A 27,672-nucleotide genomic window follows, 5' to 3' on the forward strand; every position below is an offset into this window, starting at 1 on the left:
AATATTCATTTGATAGGGTTGGGCCCTTTGTTTTCAGTGTACTGCTCATTTCGTTCAAGTACAAATCAGCATTTCTACAAAGAAGTACGTAACTATATGTTTTATAGATATATCCAAATAAAATATCCAACATTTCTACAGTAAAACCGACAATCAAAGTCTTTATGTATACGGTTTGAATGAACAGTCGGTCAGTTCACAGAATAAGGATTTGATTTGTTTATTTAAAGAACAATGTAATGGCCCAACAGTGCCGTAACACACATCAAAGTTCACGTGTTAATGAACATCTTTACATAACATAAATGTGCAAGCATACACGTGTCACATACATTTGTATTGTTTGAAACCACACGGAGGTCTGTTCATACAAAGCACAATCCATCCCAATTAGGGTGGCAGACACAACACATGTACAACATGTGAATGTGCCAAAAATAAAAGATATACCGGTGAAAATCTATTTGATTTAACATGCTACTCCAGAACGTTTGGGGACTCAAAGCTGTAGGACAGCACTACCGTTACTGTTGAATAAGAACTTACAATTGTTTGACAGTTTCAACACATATTCAGCCAAATCAGTTACTATAACACTATTAGAAAAAAATGAGACATGCAAGAGATGATCTTTTATCAGTCTTGTATTTTAAGAATACTTCTCTTCTCTAAATCATTCATTTCCTTTAGAATTAAAGAAACATTATACCGAAGCTCCTGGAACTTGGAAACTGGAACCTAGGAAAAGAAAGAAAGAAAGATGGGCTAGTTTCTTATTTTGGGTTAAAAGGTATTAAGGGTTTCTGTTCACTCAGACTATTTTATGGTATCAGTCTGCTTGTAATGTGAAGGGCATCACATTATTTTGGGACTGTTTGATAAATAGTTTGAATCAGAGATTAAAGGTCCAATGTGTAGTTTTTTGGAGGATGTATTGATAGAAATGCAATATAATATACATAACCATGTCTTTACTAAATTTCATACGCTGGACTCCTGTTCGGAACATTTCAGAATACATTTAGGTGAAGAAACAAGTAAAACTGCGAGTTACACTGTACATTCTAATATCCAAACATATAAGAGCACAGTTACCTCAAAGCAATGCAGAGACCCATCTGACAGTTTCATATGCATGAGAATGGAGGGCTGCATAGCTCGGGACAGCGAACTAAAACATACAAACATGAGATATAAATCACGTGGTTATTAAAGTTATTGACTTTCTTCTGCAGAACACGTAACAGCCCCCCATGCACTTCTATTTTAACCAATGCAAGTGAATGGGGGTCTGTTAACAACATTCTTCATAATATCTTCTTTTGTGTTCTGCGGAGGTTTGAAATGACAAGCGGGTGTGTAAAGGATGAGAGAATTTTCATTTTGAAAGTGAACTACTCTTTTAACATCAGCTTTTGTTTACAACACGTATAGATTAAAAAAGCCTAGCGATTGGTCCATGATGTTATGAAAAATCTTGTTATGTCAAATTAGTTGACCGTTTTTTTTTATTATAAACAATATACTGGCAGTTATCATGGATTTGTAATAGACAAAGGGCTATATAGTTTTATTCATACTGCTCATTTCGGTTGACACAATTCTGATTCAATAATTTAATTTCTTTAAATTATATTTGTGTGACTATCAGCTATGTTATTTGAAATAAAAGAATACATACAAATAAACATTGGTATTTGCAACTACACAGGGCTATATTAAAGCATATCAATTCAGGCGATTAAACATTCTTCATTATTTAAATTTTACATTTTCTGCAATCAACATTTAAATGTAATTATTGGGTCAATATGGGTTCAAAAAACATAAATATGGAAAACTAAAATATCGGAGGTAGAGTGTAAATGTGATTGACAACAGTGTGAGATAGTATTTATTTTTTAACATGCGGGAATTTAGGATGCAAACGTCAGACTCAAAGTGCAATGGCCTTTACTCGGCACTAACCGCACTTAAATTCTTTTGTAGGTTAATAATAGTTTGTCACTAGAATACCTCGTTGAAATGGCAACATCAACTCTCCATCTGAACTCCTGCATCTTCGGCAGACTCGGCCCTTGAAGCGTAGGACTTACTTTCATTGAGGTTTGCCTGCAGAAGTAACTCATTATGGTCAAATAGGAAATGTTATGGTGTATATAGAACAACACTCAAGCTACACATAAACCTGGCATTTGCATTTTACATCACTGTGGTTTGTTAATGTTGTCCACATGTTTGCGCACAAGCACTTTTTGTAATCCCGTGTAAAGTGTCTTGCTTTAAGTTTTATTCGAGCTATATAATATACATTTTAAATTGCGTACAGTTAAGTGCTGTCTTATATATCACTTATCCTGGAGGAATGGCGTTTCGTTTCATATACAAGCTGTATATGACTGAAACGACTATAAATCATTGTCTCTGACTGAATCCTGACATTTAGAGTCTCAATGAACAGAGAATGATGTTTGATAAACACATACCCGTTTGCAAAGACAGCACTGGACACATCTGCAATGAATTCTTCAGAAACTCTGTTTGCAAACAGTAACCATCATCAGCATTGGTATTACTGCATATTTTGCTCAAATATGAAAATATTTACAAAAAGACATCATCGCTTTTTACTCTTACCTTAGTGCTCTGAGATCCTCACTGAAGCCCTAAAACAAATAGAAATGCATGCACTCTTTGACTTTATATACACACAGAGAATAGTGTGATGTAAAACAAAAAAGAAATTGTTTGAAATCTCCCAATTTTAAAATATAATTTCGCCTTTACTTATTCACAGATTCAAAATACATTTCTAACAAAATGAAAGGTTGTTTCACTACTTGCAGTATACCAATACCTAAAAAAACATTTTAAAAGGTTTTCTGGTCAACTTAACTACGACTGTTGTCTTGCAGTACGCTGAGCCCATATTTAAGTTAAAAGACCACCGGTTAGGAATGAGAATGATCGGCAAACCTCTTGTTTTAACGAAGGCAAACGTAGAGCTTCTTTCACAACAGCATATAATCCAGCCACAACATGGTTGAAGTTGTCTTCTGAGATGAAACCGCTCTCAGCGACCGCTCTCATCGACTCACTGCAGTCCTGACCATCAACAGCATTCACCACAGCTGTGACACAGATACACAACAACACAGTCACAACACAGTCACAACACAGTCACAACACAGTCACAACACAACACGTCACAGTCACAGTCACAGTCACAGTCACAACACAACACAACACAACACAACACAACACAACACAAACACAACATAATGTGATATATAACTTTATCAGATATAGCCACGTGACTAGGCTGGAAATGATGCAGATGTAATTTATGACAAGATGCAATTAAATGCAACAATTGTAAACAATGTACAGGTCAACTGGCATCCAGACAACACAGTCACGTGTCCTAACATCAGATAAAGTCATCTTAAGCAAAGATATATCAATCTTACCTGCGAGTATTTGTTGGAAAGTACTTCTGTCTAGATCCTTCAAGCGTTTATAAAGCAGTTCCACGTGAGCAGGCACTCTACCTCCAAATAAACTCACAGTATCAATCATCTTCGTGTGACCAGAAGACATCATCTGCTAAGAAATCAATCGAATCTCTAATGCACAGATCGATACAATTTGCGACCTCTCGTGCACATATTAATGCAGCCTGCGAGCACTAATGCACAGCACTCGACCCTCCGGCTGCACTTCCGTGTCAGTCATGTGACTATTGTACGCGTCACGAGTTCATCGTGGGACGTTACGCACAGCACACACGAAAAATTAATTTTAGGATTTCCGTATTATTGGTATCGAACGACTGGAGGGCGAGTAAATCATGACTGTGTTTTTATATGATGTGTCGACTAACTTTTAATTAGGGTGTAGTACTACGGAACAGTCACGTGGTTTTTCGCCTGTGAACGTCATAGATCACGTTATAATCAACTCTTGAGGCTTGTTCGACTTTATACTGCGCTGCGTAGACAGGTGTCGTAAAGTACCGCGAGAGCAGATTGCCGTCTATGCTTTTAAGTAGCTCTCGCGGTTCTTCAGCGTCATACCGTCGGTCTGCGCAGCGCCGCATGAAGTCTGCTGTGTTTCACTATGAAGCGTGTTGTTTTTTTGCCACAAGCTGCGGAGGTTCGTTGTCGAGCGTAACGTCATTCACACTTCACACGATACACATCAATCAACAGGTATGTGTGAAATATAAACACCTGATTATTAATAACGAACGTGCAATGTGTGTAGAGAGCAGTTTTCGGCCGTTTTGTGTGTAGCGTAACGTTACTGGACCCAATCGTTCACGGAGGCTAACGGCTAATATATGAGATCCGACTGCTGCAAGGATGAATAAATCCTTATAATATTTCACTTTTTGCATTCCTGTCATGTCAATATACATACTTGTTGTTTATTATTAATCACATTGGCGAGTTTGGATGTATGAGCAATAGGGTCTGTTGTGGTAGCATGTTAGCTGGCCTGCTAGCAGAGAATGTTTATATTGTTTATAGTCAGCCTTTTGGTGGTTCCTGATATGCGACACATAATGAACATTAACTGACGTGTGACATCTGTCGTGTTGGTCTTCCTCTGAGCCGAATTGTTCAAAAGTGTCTCTATGATAAATAGGTTATCAATATGAGTTAAAGTGTAACAGAATGAATGCAAACGAACTAAATAAACGTTGTTTTATTTGCAGTTTAACACGATGTTACTCATTTTAACGTGATGTGTGCTATAATACTTGGCTGTTAAATATTTGTTCCTGATGTTAAGCTCATTTCGATAATGTCTTCTGTGGTTCTGATGTAGGTCAGCCTCCAGATGTCTGAGGACGTCTACGAGAAGTTCCTCGCTCCAGAGGAGCCATTTCCATTGCTGTCACAGCGAGGGAACTTCAGTGAAGACGCCACACTGGACATCAGTGACTTTGGGTGTCAGTTGTCGTCGTGTCACCGGACCGACCCTTTACATCGCTTTCACAGCAGCAGGTACATGACTGCTCATCACACACCACCCAAAAGGTTCTTCCTTTAAAGATTACCAACCGATGATAGCAAACTGCTGACTAATGACTACTGGACGTTGTTTGCAGGTGGAACCTGACATCATGTGGCACCAGTGTGGCCAGTTCAGAGTGCAGCGAGGAGCTCTTCTCTTCCGTGTCTGTGGGAGATCAGGACGATTGTTACTCTCTTCTGGATGATCAGGAGCTCACGCCCTTTGACCTGTTCCCAGAGGGCAGTGTCTGCAGCGACGTCTCCTCCTCCATTAGCACGTACTGGGATTGGTCAGACAGTGAATTTGAGTGGCAGGTGGGCTTGTGCGGATAGCACTCAATGCTTGTGCCGTGTTTCTGGGAAGGCAGGTCTTTACTGCGCATTGTGAATTTTGAAGAGTTCACTGAATAATTCCAAAGTGTGTTTGATTGTAGTTACCAGGCAGTGACATAGCCAGTGCCAGTGATGTTTTGTCTGACATCATACCCAGCGTGCCCAGCTCACCTTGCCCAGTTTCCAAAAGAAAAAGCAAGCTGCAGAGGAATCTGGATGAGCTGCCCTGGAGCGCTATGACTAATGATGAACAGGTATGTTATTTTCAGTCATAATCTTCCGTTGTTTTAAAGCAGAATGAGCTTGTTTATGTATTTTCACAAAGGACTCCTTGATGTCTACACAGTGGCACTGAACAAAGCCTATCCTTTCAAACTTTTCAAAAGTATCATAAAATAATTCAGCGTGAATTCCAAGTGTTCTGAAGACGTATGATAGGGTTTGACAAGAAATTCAAATCAGTTTTTCGGTAATCAAATCGTGTATACACAGAACAAATGAAACCTCTTACAAAATGAATCATCCACTTTTTTCTTCAAGACTGGTCATAACTTCAAGTCAGTTACATACAAAGGTAGATTGGTGTAATTGAAGTATGTGAAGTAATACTGTTTAGTCTTAACCTCGCAGCTATGCAATGTCAAACCATTGTATTTTTGTGTTTTCAGGTGGAATATATTGAATATTTGAGTCGGAAAGTAAGCACAGAGATGGGACTTCGGGAGCAGCTTGATATCATAAAGATAATCGACCCGAGTGCACAGATATTGCCGACAGACAGTGAGTTCATCATTGAACTGAACTGCCTGACGGACGAAAAACTTAAACAGGTAACGAATGACACTTATTTAACTTTCTGAAGGGGTTGAATCAAATATTCAAACTGCCATCTCACAAAATGTTCCCGTTCTTCTGATTACAAATTATGAAGATTTCGATAAACCACAGAATCTTACTTGTAACCACTCAAGATCTAATTTTCCTTAAATGTCTCTGGTGGTGTTAGGTGAGGAGCTACATCCGTGAGCACAGTCCTCGGCAGCGGGCCAGCGTGGCACGTGATGGCTGGAGGAAGAGCGTGGCGAGCACCAGCGCAGTCAGCGCTCACAGCAGCAGTAATGGCAGCATGGTGAGCAGTGCAAGCAGCAGCAGCGTATCCACTGGATCCAACTCCTCCACCAACATCAGCCGCGCTCACAGCGACGGAAATCTGGCAACCGCTGCGGAGCGCATACGAGACTCCAAGGTACCGTCTGCACTTGTATGTCTTTAAAGTTATTTATCAAATAAAACTCAATAAGACATATTCTTGTGAATTTTGTGTGGGGTACGCTTTGTTTTAATAGCCACGATGATTACAAACTCTCACTGCCCACATTCATATTATTTCTGTTTCACATTGGCCGAAAAGAGAGAAAACACAAAATAACCCAATTAAAGATAAATTTGACTGCTAGCATTATTTCTATAGGTACCATTTCTTTGGGGTAATATCATAATCGTATATTATTTTAGCTACGGTAATCGTGATAGGCTTATTTATGATGCATCTCTATTGAAACCATGGATTCTGTTGAGGTTTAATGCGTCACAACCACCGTTTTGTGGGGTTTATGATCAAACATTATGTTTGAACTGAAATAATTCAAATGACTTTTTTTTCAGAAACGCTCCAAGCAGAGAAAGATGCAGCAGAAGGCATTACGTAAGAGGCAGCTGAAAGAGCAGAGACAGGCTCATAAAGAGAGATTGAGCGGTCTCTTTCTAAATGAAGAGGTGCTGTCACTCAAAGTCACAGAGGAAGAGGATCGCTGTGATGATGTTGATGTATTGATGTGACAAGAGTGAATTACTCAGTGTTCCTTCTAAGCCTCTTTCATCGCAGCATTAATCACTCTAATCTAATTTTTATGTCATCATCATTATCATCAGCGGCCTACAACCACACCATTCACGATTAGACATCAGATAGTATCAGCAGAACGATCCCTGAAGATGTGCCAACTGCTTGACTGAAATGGTCAGGTCAGAATGCACCCTGACCAAAACAATGTCCTTGTTCAGTTAGACAAAGTAATATTGATTAGGGTTTGTCTTAAGTTATATTGGTGAAATGACATGTTTGTTGATAAACACACATCGTAAAATACAGACACTTTCTGGCATGGCCAAATCAAAGGAATTGTTTTAATCCAATAAATAAAGTAATAAAATAAGTAAAATAAACAGGTTCATGCACTTAAACCACATCACATCAGGGCATCTAATGGTGTAGTCTGTTAAAATAACTACAGTACATATTCGTGCTTTATTATAATAGAACTGTCGATACCGTTACTAAAATGAATGTGTTTTGACACTTTAATATATTACATCTTTAAACTGATAGTTCACCCAAAAAGAAAGATATTTTGAAGAATGTTGGTTCCCAAACCAACCCAAATATCACTGTTCAGTTTACGGACATTCCTCAAAATATCTTCTTTTGTGTTCTGCAGTAGAAAGAAAGTCATACAAGTTGAAAATGACAAAAGGAAGAGGTTGTTTAAACGATGACAGAATTTTCGAACTATAACTTTAAAGATAAATGAATAATAGATCAATTAAAATGAAGCCTTGCATTAAAGAATTACTCATAATAATAGCATAAGCCAAACTGCATGTGCAGTATTTATGTTCATTGTACTATTATACTGTAGAAAGACATCGACACTACCAGTTGTTATCAGAGTTAACCAGCATGTCTCAGAGGTGTTCAAAGACATGCCTGTGTACCAAAATTGAAATGCGCCTCCTTGTGATTGAAGCACTGTAAATGAAAGGATATTCTTCTGAAGTGATTTACTGCGCACTAGTTTACAAGAAGGGAGAATCTGAATAAATATATACTCATATTAAAAGCTTGTTTAAAGACAAAAATCAAGACACTTGTGTAACAGCACGGTCACATTTGATGTGTGGATCCGCATTACTGTAGTAATCATTTAAAGCATCTGTTCAATCTTGATTTAAAAGGACGAAAACAAAGCTAAACATCCACCGATTAGTACATGATCACATTTTCACTTGTGTTTTGATCATGTGTACATAATGTATTGTCGAGATTTTGCTGTATGTGTAAATACATGTTAAACTCAGGCATAGAGGGAACACTGACAACTAGAGTCATTGCATATCTATTTAAACGCTTCTTTTGATTGGGAAAATTATGTTTTGAATCTTTTGGACTTACATAATTGATGTAAAACACTAATGGTACATAATAGCTATAAATAGCTTGTTAACTAACTTCAAAATATTGTTTATGCTCATGTGTAAAGGCCAGATGTTTATTGTTTGCTTTCGTCAACGTGGTAAGTTTTTTTTAAGGCATTTGAAATGCCTTCTTGACTTGAAGTAATGCATTTCAGGGTGGTAGGGAAGGGATGGCTTCTTAAAAAAATACAATAAATGCTTTCACTTGGAGATTTTAGTTGTCATATTACATTGTAGTATGTTTCCATTCTTTAAACCGTCCGCATCGCTGTTATTTGTGCTGCTTCTATGCTACAGAAAGGTTTGCTATTATGTAATTCCATGCAGTTTAGCCAAATATGTAAAACATACAACACTGGTCTTCAGAGATGAAAGGTGCGTTTTAATGTATAAATAGGACAATTAAAACCACTGATTGGCTTCTGTTTTAAAGGTAGTTTGACATCCATGTATATACTACATGTTAACTGTCTTGATTATGAAACACTTTCTTCTTAAATGAAGATTCCTTTATGACTTACCTATCCTCCATCTGCTAACACTTAACATTGAGGTACACTTTATGAAGCAATTATAAATGTGTTCTTTAATGATAAATAATTAATTTAGAAATTCATTATAAAGCAGTAATAGCAGAATGCATAAAAATCTATTCTAATGAATTACCTGCCAAATGGTGAGCAGATATTAGAAAAACAACATAACACCCTACAGCGTCCAGTCTGACAGACTATATAACAAACAACATCAAGATAATAATGGATCTGCTTTCATGTCAAATAAAGGACTAATAAATACATTAAGCATTTATAACATGTGAGTTAAACATGTCTCACAACGTGCAGGAAAGAAGAGATCTACAACCATCTCCACCTCACCTACAGCGATAAAGCAAGGGAGGAAGATCTGGGAAGTTGAAGAGGCCGGATCAACCCCCAGGCACCCACCTCTGACTTTAACATCAAGGAACCTAGTTGGAAGGAAGTCCAAACTGGGATCAAAGCTGCAAGAACTAGCTCAGCACCGGGACCAAATGGTGTGCCTTACCTTGTGTACAAGGTATCAAGCTTGCACACCGGCTGTGGAAAATCCTGAGGGCGATCTGGAGGAGGGGAATGGTTACCCAACAATCAAGATTTGCAGGAGTGTGGGTAACGAAGGAAGAGAGGTCAACCAGCATTGTGCAGTTAAGAACTTTCTCACTAATCAATGTTGAGGGAAAAATATCCTCAGTATTTTGTCTCACCGGCTGACTGATTACCCTCTAAAGAACTGTTACATCAACCCCTTTGTACAGAAGGGAGGTATCCCAGGGATGTCTGGTTGCCTTGAACATAGTGGAGTAGTTACAAAGTTGATAAGGGAGGCTCGAAAGGGGAAGGGAAATTTGGCTGCATTATGGCTGGACCTAGCCAACGCATACAGCTCCATTCTGCGTAAGCTGATGGAGGTTGCACTGGTGCGGCATCACATCCCAAGTAACATCAAGGACCTCATTATGGATTATTACAACAACTTCAACCTGAGGTTTACCTCCGGGTCAGTGACTTCTGACCAGCATCGGCTCAAGAAAGGGATTATCAGAGAATGCACACTTTTGGTGATTCTCTTTGCTCTAGCCACGAATATGTTAGTCAATTCAGCAGAAACTGAGTACAGAGGCCCAAAAACTAGGTCTGGAGTCGTGCAACCACCCATAATGGCGTACATGGGTGACTTGACAGTTACACCTTTGTCAGTCCAAGGAAGCCGATGGATCCTTGAAGGCATGGAGAGGCGAATCACCTGGGCTCGGATGCAATTCAAGCCAGGAAAATCAAGGTCCCTAGTTCCCAACTCAACTTGATTTATATAGCGCTTTCTACAATTTTCATTGTAACAAAGGAGCTGTACATGAAACATTTAGACTATGAGCAAACATTTAAAGTTGTACAAGTAAAAACAAAGACAGACAGGGTGCTGTAACAACTGGCAAGGGGTGCCGCCGAATCTCGGGTTTTTTTCCAGTATCATTTAGTAATCTTTTACATCACATATTTTAAAATATTTCAAAACACCAACATATGAGCATGTCCTTATGAAAAAAAAGATATATTTCATACATAGCCTATGCAAAGTTAAAATATATATTTTTAACTTTTTTATTACAATAATAAGTCATTAATGGCGGTTCACTTTAGCGATTTGGTAAGATTGCGTTCATATCAACAGCGAAGCGTACTGGAGTTCACATGAATCACACACCCCAGACCTCTCTTTTTAAAGGGACTCGGGTACAGTTCTCGGGGGAGTACCCGGGTTCAGAAGGCACCGTTCACATCACCCAAACGAACCGAACTCTGACGTTAATCGAACCCAGGTGCACACCAAAAGTGCTAATATGAAAACAACAAGTCACTCTCAGTGTGCAGTTGCCATTTTCAACCTACAGCTTGTGTGAACTAGCGATGTCATTCCTAAAAAAGGCACCGCCTGTCAGTGGAGCACGATCTACGAGTTGCACTATCCTCAATTTACACCTGTATCAAGAGGCTGTGCTACCAAAAGCAGGCGCATTCAAAATACCCGTAACACTGTTACATGCACAGGTATTATAGTTTCCTTTTGTAGTTTGTAAGGTCAGGCTTGAATAAAGCAAATAACAACCTAAAGAATAATGTAATGAGAGTTGTTTATTATTATTGAAAGAATTAAGCATCAATCTTTTTTCTAATGTGTTTTGTTCCAACGATTCCCACATACAGCAAATGGTTCATTTCAGTCTATAAGATTTCTTTACACGTGTCATGGACTTGTATATGACATATGGTTTATTTAAATGAGTCGTTTCACCTTATAATGCCTGTTGTAATGCATTTCTTATAAAATCATTAAGCCGTTTATACTTCATGTAGTTGTTAGTTTAATCAGGATTGGGGTGCCTTAGGAAGAGAAAAACTACAAAGGGTTGCCTTGCTTTCAAAAAGTTTGGGAACCACTGGTCTAGAGCCCTGTTTGTGTTTTTTTATGACCTGGAAATCAAAGATCAGCTTTGTTCTGGTTATCAATGTTTAGGTTTGTGAGCTTTTATGCCCTGTTTTTTTGTGTAGAAAACAAACGATTAACAGTATACTATTTTACATTACTATTTCTAATTTAAACTGGCATAAGATAAATGAATCCTCATTGTAAGTTGATTTAAAAAAATGTAGCTGTCACACCATAGGACACATTTATTTGTTAACTTGTGCACCAAGGTACATTTTGAGCAGAATGAATGATTGCGGAATATACAGTGTGTATATATTTAATGTAGCCTCTGAAGGTCAGCACTTAATATAAAAAATATGTTTGATTCTCAATACTTATTTTTTGCAAGAAGGTTATAATTCAGTAAAATGCTCCATATATTAAAAAAACATTTCTAGACGAATTTTACTGCAATCATCTGGATGCCTTGTTGCAACACCATTGCGAAGAAGCATCTCTGTGTACGGCTGCCAGAAAGTATCATCAGTTGTCACATAAGGGTCATGAGGAGTTTCTAATGTTTTGTTTGTCAGTTTCTGCAATGGATAAGAGGGTGAATGGCTTAAAGTGTTAATACAAAGAAGGTAAATAAATGAAGTCTGAATGTGTGTCAAGATACAGTTTCATTTCCATTCTGTTAATGTAACACATCAAGATGTTTTCTTCATCCTATTTACTTGATTACAAAAATGGTAAAAATTTACATTTTTGTGTTTACTTTCGTGCCCAAACTTACCTCGATAATCTCACTCAGTGGAATCAAGTTAACCTCAGCATCATACGCAGCAGCCTGGAAAAATAAACTAAATTAGCAACGGTTTGTAGTAAAAACATGGAAAAAACAGAATTGTAAATAAGACTTATTAAGATGATGAAAATGAAACTGACTCTTTTTTTCTTTGTTCCATTTTCTCGAGGATCAGGAAGTGGGAAGTGCTCAGCTAGCACGTCGCTCAGTGTTTCCATGAGGCCGCTATGATAGTCTTTCAGATTGTTAATTTTTCTCTTCATATCCAGCAAAACACTGCAAAGCGAAAATGTGAAAATATTTTATTCTCCAGAAAAACCATCAACCAACACCATCAAATTTTGCGAAGAGACAAATTAACATGACAGCCATATAAAAGTGCTTGAACTTTTTTTTACTTTGAGTCAACCTTATATAAAATATAACTACAAACTCATTCAAGGATGGCATTTGTAATCGCGGCATAAAACTGACATACCCGTGTTCTGATAGCTTCTCATTTTCATGTTGTAATTTGGAGACTCGATCAGACACTGCATTCAACACGTCTTTTTTATCTGCCAGCCATGTCTGCTCTCTGAAAAATACATTATTACAGAGTAAAACATTTTCATAATTCACACTTTTCATAATTATTAAAGGATCATTATCAAAATAAATCTGAAATCTGTAACACCTTTTCAAAATCCCTTTCAGGGCATCGAGTCTTGCTTGTGAACATGACAGGACCATTTTAAGCTGATTGTTCAGTCTTTGCAACTGTAAACACAAGAAAGTTAGAACATGATGTTTTACACTCACTGGGTGTTATTAATGTGACCATTTACCTCTTCCTTTCCAACCGCTAATAAAACATCAGGATTTGTCAGCAGTACTGTAAAAAATAGGCTTATCATTTTATAATTTGTAAAATATATCATTCGGAGGACATAAAACTACAAATAATATTTACACTTACATTTTGGTTCCATTTCCTGCCACTGTTCTAGCTCCGCTGTGATTGCATTTAAGCCATTTACTGCCTGCTCACAAAAAAAGAACAACTATTATCAGAATTATTTTGCCTTCATAATATGAACACCGTAGGTCCTCAACTCAAAAAGAAGGACAGACCTCATTCGATTCAGCATCATTACACTCGGTGTCCGCCAAAATGATCTCATTTTGAAGCTAAAAGATATAAGTAGTATCATTATATTGCACATGTGGTCTAAAAATAACTAACACGTCTAGTCTAAATGAACTCAATTTTTTAATCTGTCATAATGACAATTTGATCTAAAACTGCGTGTTAAGGGTTATACTTCAGCTAAACCAGAAGTTAACAAGATAAATCCACGGACCTTATTCAGCAGTCCAAACTGTTCCTCACACTCATCCAACAGCACTGACTTAGCGGTACCCGTGACCTCTGAACTCTGAGGGAAGCGAATGTCCTGGGCCATTGCTGTTTGCTTCAGTGCTGATGTGCTAAAGAGATACAAAACATTTACATTTTCTAAACGGGTATCTTACTCGTGTTACAATGCTATCCTAGATTTTATTTACTTATAGATAACGTTAGACACTGCGAGACAACGCAGTACAAAATATATCCCTTCATATAGTCTCAAAGCTTAAAACAAATAACAAACTATGACTTTATAGCAATAAACATTACAGACCATTGTTCAAAAGGTAAACGTCCCAAGTAATGGCTTGGTTGGTACACTAGTCGTGAAGCTAAATAACGATTTTAAATGACTAGCCGAATGCGTGTAAACGTTCTGTGACAAGCAGAAGTTTTGTTTTTGTTGACTAATATAATTTAAAGATGTATGCCGGTACTTACAATAAAGACGCGCCCGTGTGTTACCATCCGAAATATATGAAAACAAAAATGCCGCCAACGCAAGCGTCATGACGTAAAGCGTCTTCTTCTTCTTCTTCGTCGTGTTGATGTCCGCTCAATTATCGAAGCATCACCGCCCCCTACTGTATAGCTCACATGGTGACGCGATGAGGATTTCACGCAGAACCTATTCGCCAACATTGAATAGAAAGACATTATTCAAGCAAAACTGGCGTGAGCTAAAGTTACATTTGTTGATATGTTAGATGAAGTGGGAAGCTGTATAGATTATAAATCGTTTATTGAGAAATTTGAAAATGCGCTGCAAAAGAGTAGCCTCATATCTCCCCGAATAAAACTTATATCAAAAACTCTTTTTTATTATTATTATTATTTAAATGTGTCTACCGAAGTTAGAGACCACTAAATTGTTTATGGTGTATCTACAATAGGAAAAACTCTTCTGATTTCAATATACCATCCAAAGTTAAAATCTTTGAAAAATTATTACGAAACAGGCTTATTGTGATGACGTTACATGGCCACTTATTCCTGAAATGAAGGAAACGGCGTTTCTGCAGCTGCTGAAATTCTAAGACAAATATTTAGTTTTGAAATATGCTGTTTATGTCATAAAGAGCTTGAATGTAAGTGGAGGACTAACAATAGCCTGTTAAAAATGAATGAAGTTACGTTACATAGTAAATCTTTCCGTTTGAAAAAGTGTATATTATTATTATTTCATTACTATATTATTCCCCATGTACGATTTTATATGTGTGTTGTTATTCCCTACTTTATTCTGTAAATCGATGTTGTTTCTAATAAAAATAGAGGATGTAATGCCCCGCCCACTCCAGAGGATGGTCCAGATCATCACAATCCCCAGTCAATGTCAATTCAAGTCAAGTCAGCTTTATTTATATAGCGCTTTTAAAAATTGTCATTGTTACAAAGCAGCTGTACAAGAAAATTGTTAGAACATATAAGGTTATGCAAGTCAAAACACAGGTCATATATCAGACAGACTATAAATTCCTGCAGTGTTGATGAAATAAAACTATAAAATTCTAGCAGAAAGCAAAAGGTGTCCACTAAGTGGCAGCAGAGGACTAGAACAGACGCGTTTTATCTCCCGAAACATCCCTCTCCCTTCGAAGCACTGTTGCCAGATTGGGTTTATTTAGAACGGCTATGATCAGAGAAAAAATGCATTGGGTGGGTGGACAAAATTTGGGTTGCTTACGAAATGAAACCCCCCCAAACATCTGGCCTTTTCTTTGCTTTGCTTTTTTATTAGTCAAGTTATTTCAAAATGTTCGAAAAGAATGTGTAGTGCAGTCATAAACTCATTATTCCTAAACACAGCAGTTTAACCAATCAAATCTGGGCCGTGGATTACATATGTAGTAACAAGCGACTCGAAGACTTTGTAAATTTAAAACTGTAACTGAATTCACGGCAGTTGAATGATTTAATACAAATCAAACTGAATATGGGATTCTACTAACGTTACTTCTGTTCATCATACTCGTCCTTGACGGCTGCTGGACATGCTACATGTTGCATTATATGTTCTGCAATATATAGCTTACTTCACAATAGACGTACTGTAGTTCTGTGAGAGGTTAAGGCAACTCCATTACTGTTTGTTCTGTTGTATGTATCAATGAAATGCACCGCTTTGGCTGCCGTGGTGTGTGAATGAAGTTCATGAATGAGTGGAAAAGGCCTATTGAGCTTTCCGAATCCCATTAATGATAGATGGCACTTTTTGCACAAAATGTGTTTTTTGAGGGTTGAAATCATTGGATCATTTCTTGATTTTCGCTTTGAAGTGGTTTCTGGACATATTAGTCATATTGTCTGACTCTCTTAAATGCTATGTTTGATCCGTTTGACCCGTTTTGGTTTAAATATTTTTCATTTTGCATCAGTTCTTTTAAAGGAGAGCAATGTCTTGAAGGTTTTGCTTTTTAATTTGCATATATTCAACCTTTAAAAGTTTATACATGCATGTGTAAAGAAAACTCCAATTATAAAGAAATAGAGAAAGAAACTAGAATCAGCCAGAAGTGCCAGTTCTCCTCAGAGGCAATACAGCTGTAGTCAGTGACTTTTGAGTAATAGTTACTGAGCAAAGGTAATGATTACCAGGGAGTAACAGGTACATTTTATGATTAACAGGGAGAGCCTATTATCAACATTGGCTGCACTGTCGGCCTGCCGCTGCAGCTTGTTAATCTTGCGATAGTGAGAGAAGTTGAGGTGTGTTTTTTTGTTCACAGCATTTCAGTGATGGATGTTATATAAATCTCTCTTTTGATCACAAATTTGATCACACTAAAGACCCTTTTGAAGATATGACGTTATGTGATCATATTTTCTAGACCTGGTAAGAACTCCAGCCGCTGCATTTTGGACTAATTGTAGTTTCTTTATTGATAATGAGGGAAACCACTTAGCGGTGCATTACAATCAAGTCGTGAAGTCATAAATGCATGAATTCGCACACTGCCAGGTTTGATCATTTTAAGGTTTCTTCCATTCTATATGAAATGTATAATTGAGTATCATAGATAGATATGATTTAAACCGTCAAAATGCCTGTCCCTTAATACCGGTACAAATCTTAAAGAGATCATAAAGTATGGCGTGGTCTACGGTATCAAACGTGGCGCTAAGGTGACGCTAAGAGTGAGATGCAGCCTTGGTCTGATGCTGAGAGCAGATCATTTGTGATTTTAGCAAGCGCATTTAGTAAGAGAGCATGATTGATGTAAAATAAATCGATATTTTAGACAGATATGGAAGATTTGAAATCGGTGTAAAGTTTCTTAATTCACTTGTGTCTAGTTGCAGTTTCTTAATGAGGGATTCATTTTTCTAATGATCTTTTGATCTAAAGGTTTATGCTTGATAAAAAAATATGAGCCTGACAACAAAAAACGAAAATAGAAAGATTTTAAAATACATTGCTTGGACTGAATAATGAAAACATGTAAGAGCACAAAATATTTATAGACCACTACAGATGACATAAACAACATTGGTGCAATGCTGGTCTGGATTAAGTTTTGGATTTTAACACTACACAAATATTTGAAGAAAATAAATCCAACAGAACTTTCATAACAGACTGTGAAATAAATATCTTTCAGATTGAATTACAGATGTGATATCTAAAATAATAATAAAAACAGAACCTCAAACAATAGAAACTATAGCTTTGATGAGTTTACTAATATTCTTAAATGTGGAATTGACCCTAAACCTTTGAATTGCATGTGTACATTATACGTGTATTTATTTGATGCATTGTCAATAAGCTAACAGTAGGCTACGTGTGTAACTTAGTAAATAATTCAACTCTAAAAGTGCTCTAATAATAATAATACGACTATAACTATGTGAGGGATATTCAGAAATGTTTCACGAAGATGGGGTTGTGATTTTGTTTCAACCCCTGCTACAGCTATAATGCAGTGTATGTGAGCGGTCACCTGCTGCCGTCAGATCTAGAACAACAGGAGCCATCTCTTTCATTACACATGGCCTTATCAATACACCGCAGGAGGGGTTCTGTCACCGGAGCTGATCTGAAAGCAGCATTATCCTGGTAACCGGTGGAGCCTTGAATCTGTATGCCAGTGGATTATCTGATTTGGGAACAGGGTCTATGGAGTGACTCATATTTCGTGTTAGGAATGGAGAGATTTTACTCCTTAAATGAAACAAGGTGACTTTTAACCAGGACTTATTTCTTGTCTCTGTTTTAAATTAAAAACTCTGTGTGATTCTGATTAACCTGCGTTTCTGTGCGACAGCTTTTATATTAAATGTTTGCCATGGGAACGTGTTGTCATGAATGGTAATAGCGAATCTTTCTTCTGCCTTCACAGTATTCTGCTATAATTTACTGCAATCCCATCAGAAAGAAATGAGACCAACTTAAAGGGCCATACTGGTTAGGTATCAAGGTATCCACTGAGTGTGTTTCCAGAATCCATGAACAAACGCAGCACAAACTTGAAGTTGGAACTACAGTTTAAAGCTTGTGGTTAGAAGAACAGTTCAGGAACAGTGTTTTTGACCTAAGGAGAAGTTACAGATCACTGCGGCAGCTTGACCTCCTAAACTTCACAGTTCAAACAATGGGTCTTCAACAGTCATCATCACAATGTTAATTTCCCCAATGATGCTTTGTACTACAGTGGTTATGTTCTTGTGAGTTGGAAATGCACTCCCGGTTAGATAAAATGGCTAGTGAGCATGGTCATGGCTCAAATTTGTAGGATAAACAGCTGCGGGTGCGAACCCTCTTTCCCAAACCCATTAACTATACACAATACCAGAGATGACCGTTTTGGGTTGAGATGATTGATGATGAGTGTACAAGAATAGTTGAGAATTATTTGGAGTTACAGTCGCTTAAAGTGAAGAACGGTGTGAAATATTACATTAGATTGATGATTGGGAACACAGCTGAAAGTTCACACAGTTAACGGCAAGTTATGGGCGTGCGTAGGACCTAGGTTGTCCACGTCGACAGGCAATGACCAATAAGCTTCAGTGTCCACACGCGTGTTGCTTGTGTCACCAGGACAAGAGCCGAAGAAGAAGCAGCTCGTTTGAGAAGCATTAGCAGTGATAGCGGAAAGTAAACAGTCGTAGCCGGAGGTCCCACGCCCGACCATGAGTTACGCTCGAGGCTATCTGAAGTTTTTATTTCTATCGCACATGTCATATTACATTCAAGGTGTTAAGGTAATGACTTTTGTTGCTGTTTTATCTGGGGTTTGAAGAGATATCAACTTTATATGCTTCCTGTCGCTGATGATGCTCAGCTATGTCTCTGAAATTAACTACTGTACATATATATCTATTAGTTAACAGAATGCTGCAGAACAAAAATAAAGTATTACTCTGTCATTGTACCTGTATTTTTATTTAGTGTTCAGAGTTGGTGTTGTGTTGACTAATTAAAGTAGTAAGGTCAAGAAGTCATGGTTTAAGGGGATTTTATGACAGCTAAGGGCAGTTGCTAGACACGACACGAAGCCGAGTTATAAATTCACTGTAGACGAAGGCTTCACAGGCGTATTGCGTTTATAAAAACGGATCAAATGTCCTGATAGTAATGAAAAAGCGTTTTTCAGCTGTATATTGTTGGGAGATTTACAACGACTTCAGAATCAAGGACCAGAACTATTCATTTTATAGGCTAATTCGATTTTTCATTGTGTTTCCTGACCTGTCGTTTTGTTTTTAGATTTGTTTTAGATTTTAGCTGTAGGATTGGTGTAAGGTAATGAAATGCCTATTAGTGTATTGTTGAGCTCTTGGTGAGCACCTGCAGTATTAATAAATGTGCTCTCGAGTATGAAGCCTTTATTATGATTATTTCTTATTGATCACACTTGTGCCTTTACTTCATCGTTGCGGTTTATATTTGGCACTTGGGGTTTCAGGCTGTCTCAGGTTGATCTTGATGCTCGGTCTGTTTTCTGCTTTGTCTAAGTTTCTTTTTGTCTTTTGGCCTCGTGCCAGTCTTAGTCTTTTCTGCCCCTTTCCCCCTGCCTGTCAGTGGATTCTCCTGATCTACATTTGCTCCCGATCAGGCCCTTGTGGTCCTGGTTTCTGGTGGTCCGAGCCGTCACCCTTATTCCTTTTCTCCAGTCACTGACTGTTTCTCTTTGCTGTTGGTGTTGGACGTCTCTACATGAAATTATTCAAGTTATTTATATGTGACTGTCAAAAGATTGTTTCTACATTCATTGGTTTTTTAGCATTACTAAATGGGAAATCATTTGTTATAAATTACAGAAAGGTTTATGGTATGGACAGTTTACTAAAATTGTCTCAATAAAATAAAATATGGGCCTAAAAATGATAGGAAAAATGTTAACTAAACAAAAAATGTATATGTTGCCTCGTATAAAATCAAATGAATTCATTAAATGACAAAAGCAAAACAAAATGGCAAAAAATGTAACTAAAATGAACATGAAAATGTAAAATGTAAAAACAAAACCTAATTGTACCTAAATACAAAACTGTAATAACACTAACATGGTCATCGATATCCTGATAGGAATGGTGTTTGAAATCATGATGTGTTGATTCCTCGTGGTAAACCGGAGCCAGTATGCTACCATGTTAAGACAGAACTTCGAACCCAGGAGCCCCGAGCGCTCTGAAGTGTTATTTGTCAGTATCATTATTTTTGCCTATCGCTGGAGAGTCACGGCAGAGAGGGGCGTGTGGCGGGTCAACCGTCAGGGGACTTGTCAGCGTTTGACGGCCTGTGGACGGGCTCTGAGCTGGCAGGATAAACACCAGAGCTGATGGGGAGAGCTGGCTGTGGCACCTGTCAGTTCATCCATTCACCTCTCCAATGATTCCTTCAGCTTTTCAAGCAGTATGTCACAGAGAGTTACAGCACGTGTCCTTTAACATTCGAGTGCACTTGAGATAGACCCAAGTCTCTTATTCACTGGCTCAGAAATCAACGATATGCTCTTTGCCAGTTAAATATGATTTTAATATCTAAACATGAATTAGCCTTTATTGTTGTGTCTACAGTTTCCTGTTTGTTCAATACTGTAAATGCCTTTATTTTGAAACCTCTGCTGTTATAATGATTTAACATGATTGATACTCAATGTCTGTTTTTATATTCAATAACATGAATGGTGAGCAACATTTCCATGTATTAATGTGAATGTGCAACTGTTTAAGATCTTTTCCAATGAGCATAAGAAGTGTTTATGTAATGTTTCTTTCCTGCTCAGTGAGAACCACATTTGCATCTTAATGAAAGAATCTACTTTGCATTTTAGGAGATCCTAAAAGGTATTACATTTATCCTAATCACTTTATTATTTTCAGCACTTCAAACTGATGATAAAATCATGGGCGTTACATCATTACAGTCTGCTTCCCACATTATTCAGGCAATATAATCATGAAATGTACGAAATGCATCGGTGGTGTTCAAATACAATTTCGAAGATTTGCCCAAATGATATAAAAATGAAGGATGCAAAAGCAAACATTAATATGTTGCTCGGAATGACCTCATGTAAGGAATGAGGCACTTATTGTTGTCCGGGTTGTCAGATGTTTCAGCTTTTTGTTTGGCAGAATATAGAAAATATTCACACATTATGTCACACAGAATATGTATATGCTCCGTAGAATTCAAGTGAATGTAAGACTTTGCTCTGTTCCGTCAGATGTTCAGTCCTTTGCTACGTGCTCCTAACAATGACAACATCCATACTTCACACAAATAAAATGGGAGTAATTTTGTATGGATTCATGTACAGTAAGGACTGTGTTTGGAAATGTAAATACATTTTCCAAAAATCGCATTTCAGTCCATTTCAATCCTGGACAAAATCTGGCAAGAATTATTTTGATCTCCATGTGCAAAGCCAGTACACATGTAGCCCAAAAGCAGTTAATGCAGTAAAAAGTGGCTCAACCATTTAATGTGGAGATTTCATTTTGAGTTTCTAGAGAATAAAATTAACGAGCGGGGCAAGGTTACAGGAGTTCTTTCCCCCTTTCCCTTGATGCTCAAAGTGTAGTTCTCGTGAATGGAACTAGAGGGTCCTCCCGTCACGCGATCACGAATGTACAGAAGGGGACCCCTTGCCCCTCCAAAGGTCTTTACAGAGCACTCGTTCTATTTGGGTCGCAGACTCATGTTGACCGGACATTGTGCTGGTTTTGTTACGCAGACCTGGCAACCCTGTCAGGCTGGCATGTAAACACTTGAGACCCAGCTGGGTGCCTCTGCAACTGTAAAATCCTATTAAAATGATAACTAAAACCATATTTTCATGATTGTTAAATGATTTAGTATTTTGTTTAATTAAAATCCCCCTCAGGATACCCACTGAATAGAAAGAGAGAAAGAGCACATCAAAAGTACTGCTGCACATTACTGCAACCTGTGTCCATGTGTGGGTTGCCTCTATTTCTTGTTTTTCTACCAGTAAGTTTTATACTCTTTAATGTGTATGAGCCTACGCACGGATGAGGTTCAGGAAACTGGCTACAGGCAGAAATCTCTCATCTTTGACTTTGTAATTCCCCTGGTCCAAGCCCATTTAAGATAACAAAGAACCAAATGAAAATCTGTCTCTGGTTTTGTTTTCGCTGACATTTTTACTGCTCTTTGCATGGACCTTTTGGACCTGTTTCCTTATAAAAAGCCTATAACACTCATTTTTGTTTTACATAATTGTTGAATACCTTTAGTTAACCCATTTAAGTTATTATTTGCACTGCAAATAAACTGTACCACCTTTAGAATACACTCATATTAAGTGTTGCAAGGCACAATGCTACAGAGATCATTACAGTCTTAATAACAATAAATTCTTAAAGATCAGAGAGCTCCCCGGGTCACAGCTGACACTTTTAAGCATACGGTAAAAATAAAAGCAATTTTTAAGCAGGATTTAAATTTAAATGTCTGGGAGGATCATCAGACATTATGCTCTTTGGTCATGTGGGAAATGAACAAATCTGTTCAATCTTTGCAGTTTATTCAAAATCACACCCTTTCCCCCAAGAGAACTTTATTTAATTTACTTCCCTTTGACTGTTAAGCAACCATGGGCTCACTCCACCCCTCCCCTCACCTTTTGAAGCACGATGGCGGCTGACACAGACAAAAATGTTGTCAAGTTTTCTTTGAAAAAGGAGACTTATTTACGAAACGCCAATGTAGAGCAGTTTGTCCATTTAGGGCTACTGTAAAACAACATAGAGAATTCCATGTATGGGGACGTGCGGTGTATGTAGACAGAAATAGCTCATTGTAAAGTAATACAAATATAAAGCTTTATACACCTCTGAAGACATAGTACTGTATATACATTTGTGTCAATAGATACTTCAAGAAATTACACATTAAGCTGGTCTTTAGTTGGTCATGAGCTGGTTTATGTTTGTCCTGAGTGTCACGAAATGGCTTGGACAGAACCCAGATGCAGGCAGACGAAGGGTTAACGTAAATAAACTTTTATTAAATGAAACATCCACAATGGGAAAACATGAACCAAAAAAACAAAGGCAAACAAACACTTCCCTCTATGGGGACAAAACGTGGTCTACAGGAAAAACTATATAAATCCACAAATTTAGAAACAGGTAATCCAAATCACGACGTCCACAGAACAGCAAGACATCCAGTGATCACAAACAGAAGACAATGCACCGACACTGAACAGAGGGAAACTAAGACTATATAAAGGGAGACACTAACGAGGAGTGATTACATGGGGAGAGTGGTGACAGCTGATGGGAATAAAACCCTAATTAAAGTGAAACACCAAACAGACGATGGGAATGAAACCCTTAGGAAATTACCAGAGATAGGAGGGTGGGGCTGAGAGACATAACAGGAAGACACGTGGCATCACGTAACAACATAAAGCCACATGTCTCCACACATAACACAACAAAAACCCGAAAGACGTAGCAATGTCATGACTCTGCCCAGGGAGCTTGAAAGCTCGAGACAGGAAGGACAGAGTCCTAACATTACCCCCGCCCCCAGAAACGCCCCATGGCGTCTCAAGGGAGAAACCTCAGCGGGCCAAAACACAAAAGCACAAAGACAAACACCACAAGCACAACACAGAACAAACTAAAGGGAACATAAGGGAGGCTATGAAGGGGTTCGGGTGGGTCAACAAAAACAACAAACATGGGAGGGGTGGTGGTGGAATGGGAGGCCAAACCTTGGGGACACCAGAAAAGGGTGGGACAGGTTGAGGAGACTTGAAACAACCGGACGGGACAGGTTGAGGAGACTTGAAACAACCGGACGAGACCGGCGGGGACTTGAAACAACCGGACGAGACCGGCGGGGACTTGAAACAACCGGACGAGACCGGCGGGGACTTGAAACAACCGGACGAGACCGGCGGGGACTTGAAACAACCGGACGAGACCGGCGGGGACTTGAAGCAACCGGACGAGACCGGCGGGGACTTGAAGGGGCTAGGGAGAGGTGTGTGTCCAAGGGGGAAAAAAGTTTGAGGTGATGCCGGCCGGAGAACAGGCTGAGGCACCGGCTGGAAATCCGCCTGCGGAAGGGCAGGTCTGGATGCCGGAAAGGCAGGTCCTGACGCCTGCGGAAAGGCAGGTCCTGACGCCTGCGGAAAGGCAGGTCCTGACGCCTGCGGAAAGGCAGGTCCTGACGCCTGCGGAAAGGCAGGTCCTGACGCATGCGGAAAGGCAGGTCCTGACGCCTGCGGAAAGGCAGGTCCTGACGCCTGCGGAAAGGCAGGTCCTGACGCCTGCGGAAAGGCAGGTCCTGACGCCTGCGGAAAGGCAGGTCCTGACGCCTGCGGAAAGGCAGGTCCTGACGCCTGCGGAAAGGCAGGTCCTGACGCCTGCGGAAAGGCAGGTCCTGACGCCTGCGGAGAGGCAGGTCCTGACGCCTGCGGAGAGGCAGGTCTGGACGCCTGCTGGATCGCTGGCTGTGAACCCGGCTGGAGAACCGACAGGAGCGCCGGCTGGGCTGGGTTACGTGCCCCCCTCCGTTGCCTCTTCCTCTTCTGCCGAGCCAATCTCCTGGTAGTCGGCTGGAGGAAGGAGGTGAAGGACGGGGCTGGCTCCGCATTGGAGGCCTCCGAAGAGGACCCCCAGGACTCTCTCCTTACACGCTTGCCCTGAAAACTGGTAGGTGGTGAAGAGGTTGCAGGGTCCGAGGCTGATGGTGCGGTGGTGGTCACCACCCCAAGCTCCAGGGTGTGATCCTCGGGGATGGGGCCCAACGGAGAAGACAACCTCGGACAGACGGAGACACTGGGCTCCGGTCGGCTCATGGCGAACTGGAGCACACCCTCGAAGCCAAGCGGTCTCAGCCTCATCATCTCCGCAGGCGATAGGGGGACCCTCAGTCCGCTGTTGAATGCCGCCGTCACCTCTTCCTCCCCGAAGAGCTCCTCCACTGCGGCTTCCAGGAACCTGTCCAGGTACTCGTCCCGGTCCAAGTTCCCCTGGCGAATGCTGGAGAGGGGACCAGGCTGGCGAGGCCTTGCAGGGAAAATCGCCGCCTGCTGGGTTCTTATGGGTCGGTGCATTCTGTCACGAAATGGCTTGGACAGAACCCAGATGCAGGCAGACGAAGGGTTAACGTAAATAAACTTTTATTAAATGAAACATCCACAATGGGAAAACATGAACCAAAAAAACAAAGGCAAACAAACACTTCCCTCTATGGGGACAAAACGTGGTCTACAGGAAAAACTATATAAATCCACAAATTTAGAAACAGGTAATCCAAATCACGACGTCCACAGAACAGCAAGACATCCAGTGATCACAAACAGAAGACAATGCACCGACACTGAACAGAGGGAAACTAAGACTATATAAAGGGAGACACTAACGAGGAGTGATTACATGGGGAGAGTGGTGACAGCTGATGGGAATAAAACCCTAATTAAAGTGAAACACCAAACAGACGATGGGAATGAAACCCTTAGGAAATTACCAGAGATAGGAGGGTGGGGCTGAGAGACATAACAGGAAGACACGTGGCATCACGTAACAACATAAAGCCACATGTCTCCACACATAACACAACAAAAACCCGAAAGACGTAGCAATGTCATGACTCTGCCCAGGGAGCTTGAAAGCTCGAGACAGGAAGGACAGAGTCCTAACACTGAGCTGGTTATAAGCTGATTGAAGAGACAGGTTTTTTGGGGTCTGTTCAGAATCCAACCAGTCCATAATGCCAAACCTAATACGCATGGGCCTGTCATCACTGAAATAATGCATTGGGAAAGAGAATGATGAAAAGAGAAGCGCAACAGCTATAGACCAGTGCTCTACAAAATGTAATGGGTGGCAGCGATGTGTTTCCACAAGGAGCTACCGGTGGCTAACCGTTGCATTCTGTTGTCATTATGTTGTTCCAATTGCTTCCATTGTTTACCTCATCTGTAAGTCGCTTTGTGTAAAAGTGTCTGCTAAATGACTAAAGGTAACCAAACCAGATAGAGTCTTCTTAAGATTACATCTGAGGGGAATTCAGCTCAGAGAAGGGATCACTTCATGTAAAGCAAGAAGAGTGAGGGGTGAACATGGCCCAGGCACTGAGACTACATGCAGAGAAGCCTGTAAAGGACGGGAAACCCTCAATCAAATCCTGCAGTAATGCAGAACGACACACAACACAAGGTACATGAGACACAATAGGGTGTGGAGACTGTTGGAGAAGAAGCTGAAGTTGTCCACAGCCAAGACCTGGACCATTCCAACGAAAACGTATTTGATTAAGCAAGACCTGGTTATAACATTGCAAGACTCAGTAAAGGAGCTGGCAGTAACGATGGAATTTGAAGATGCCAAATATGGACGTAAAGACAACTCTGAAGCCGTAGAAAGCTGGAGCGAAATAACGACTTCGATCAAAGATCTATCAGTTGTCATATTGCAACCTGTGTCCATGTGTGGGTTGCCTCTATTTCTTGTTTTTCTACCAGTGAGTTTTATGTGTATGAGCCTGCTCCCGGATGAGGTTCAGGAAACTGGCTACTGGCAGAAATATTAGATGTAACATCTACCAGTTGTAATATCAAGCATTGGGCTCATGTATGGACCCTTGGGAAGGGGTTTAAGAGCCCTAAACTCACAGAGAGGGACATAATGGACCTGTGCCTGCTAACAATGGATGGATCCCTGAAATGTTACGACTGCTACATGAAAGCGATGTTAGCGACTACCAAAAGCCCAGCATTATGACACACAGAAGTGGCTACAAATCTGATGTACCTCATCCAGTGTCCTATTCTACTGGCTTTGTATCTTCTGTTTTGCAGGCTGAGGCAGAAAATCTGACGGAGGTCCCAGAGGAGTACAATGAGTTTGCCTTCAGCAAGTACCAAGTTGCACATTTGCCTTCTCACCGGCCATATGACTCGACCACTGACTTTTGTCAGTAAACACAAGACACCATGCAAGCAGAGTTTCTGTTGTCAGTTCATGTTGCGACATCGTCTAACAACTCACAATAAAAAGCGGTAATCTCGGCTAAATGTTCTTTCACACAGCCTCACGATAACTATATGCCTATTACCGATGAAATTAGTTCATATTCATATAACCAAACAGCCGATAACAGTGGTTGCTGGAAACGCTGTTTTGTAAAAAATGTATTCACGAGTCACCTGGCATACGGTGCTGCTTCTTCCTGCCGCTTACTGTACAGAGTGACTCCAAGAGAAAGCTTGTGTGTGCACCTCCATGTGTGTGGGCCAGAGAAGCCCATGGCAGAATGAATATGGCGTAAACCCTGTTATGGACGCCTGGGCCTGTGCCCCTAATGCCCATTGGATAATCTGGCCCTGTGTAAATTTCATTGAGCACTATACTTAGATCTACAGTAGATTACATAAAGGTATGCCTACATGTTGGTATCAAATGGTGCATCTTCAACA

General features: G+C 39.7%; 3 protein-coding genes across 5 annotated transcripts; 1 reads left to right on the plus strand and 2 right to left on the minus strand.

The window, feature by feature from the left end:
• Positions 1–197: 197 nt before the first annotated feature.
• commd5 (COMM domain containing 5) lies at positions 198–3,835 on the minus strand. Its single transcript, XM_079479135.1, has 7 exons — positions 3,471–3,835; positions 2,977–3,131; positions 2,638–2,666; positions 2,487–2,537; positions 2,017–2,112; positions 1,096–1,171; positions 198–738 (listed from the first exon to the last, which is right to left on the minus strand). Exons 1-7 carry the CDS (start codon positions 3,601–3,603, stop codon positions 637–639), a joined length of 642 nt encoding a protein of 213 aa, XP_079335261.1. The 5' UTR covers positions 3,604–3,835; the 3' UTR covers positions 198–636.
• fam199x (family with sequence similarity 199, X-linked) lies at positions 3,754–9,418 on the plus strand. The gene is made up of 7 exons (XM_079479134.1): positions 3,754–4,211; positions 4,834–5,012; positions 5,117–5,336; positions 5,456–5,608; positions 6,023–6,184; positions 6,361–6,600; positions 7,020–9,418. The coding sequence occupies exons 1-7, from the start codon at positions 4,038–4,040 to the stop codon at positions 7,191–7,193; spliced, it is 1,302 nt and encodes a 433-aa protein (XP_079335260.1). The 5' UTR covers positions 3,754–4,037; the 3' UTR covers positions 7,194–9,418.
• A 1,846-nt stretch (positions 9,419–11,264) lies between these two features.
• cenpk (centromere protein K) lies at positions 11,265–14,318 on the minus strand. 3 transcript variants are annotated; one of them, XM_079479172.1, is made up of 10 exons: positions 14,198–14,318; positions 13,710–13,836; positions 13,480–13,536; positions 13,325–13,388; positions 13,194–13,240; positions 13,043–13,125; positions 12,845–12,943; positions 12,507–12,642; positions 12,355–12,408; positions 11,265–12,154 (listed from the first exon to the last, which is right to left on the minus strand). In XM_079479172.1, exons 2-10 carry the CDS (start codon positions 13,809–13,811, stop codon positions 11,999–12,001), a joined length of 798 nt encoding a protein of 265 aa, XP_079335298.1. In that variant the 5' UTR covers positions 13,812–13,836; positions 14,198–14,318; the 3' UTR covers positions 11,265–11,998. The 3 variants fall into 3 exon arrangements, with proteins under 3 accessions (XP_079335298.1, XP_079335297.1, XP_079335299.1); XM_079479171.1 differs by having other exon boundaries at positions 13,325–13,409; positions 14,198–14,292; XM_079479173.1 differs by having other exon boundaries at positions 14,031–14,206.
• Between the last annotated feature and the right edge of the window lie 13,354 nt (positions 14,319–27,672).

Source organism: Barbatula barbatula, assembly GCF_947034865.1.
Source record: "Barbatula barbatula genome assembly, chromosome: 18".
NCBI classification, from domain to species: Eukaryota; Metazoa; Chordata; class Actinopteri; order Cypriniformes; family Nemacheilidae; genus Barbatula; species Barbatula barbatula.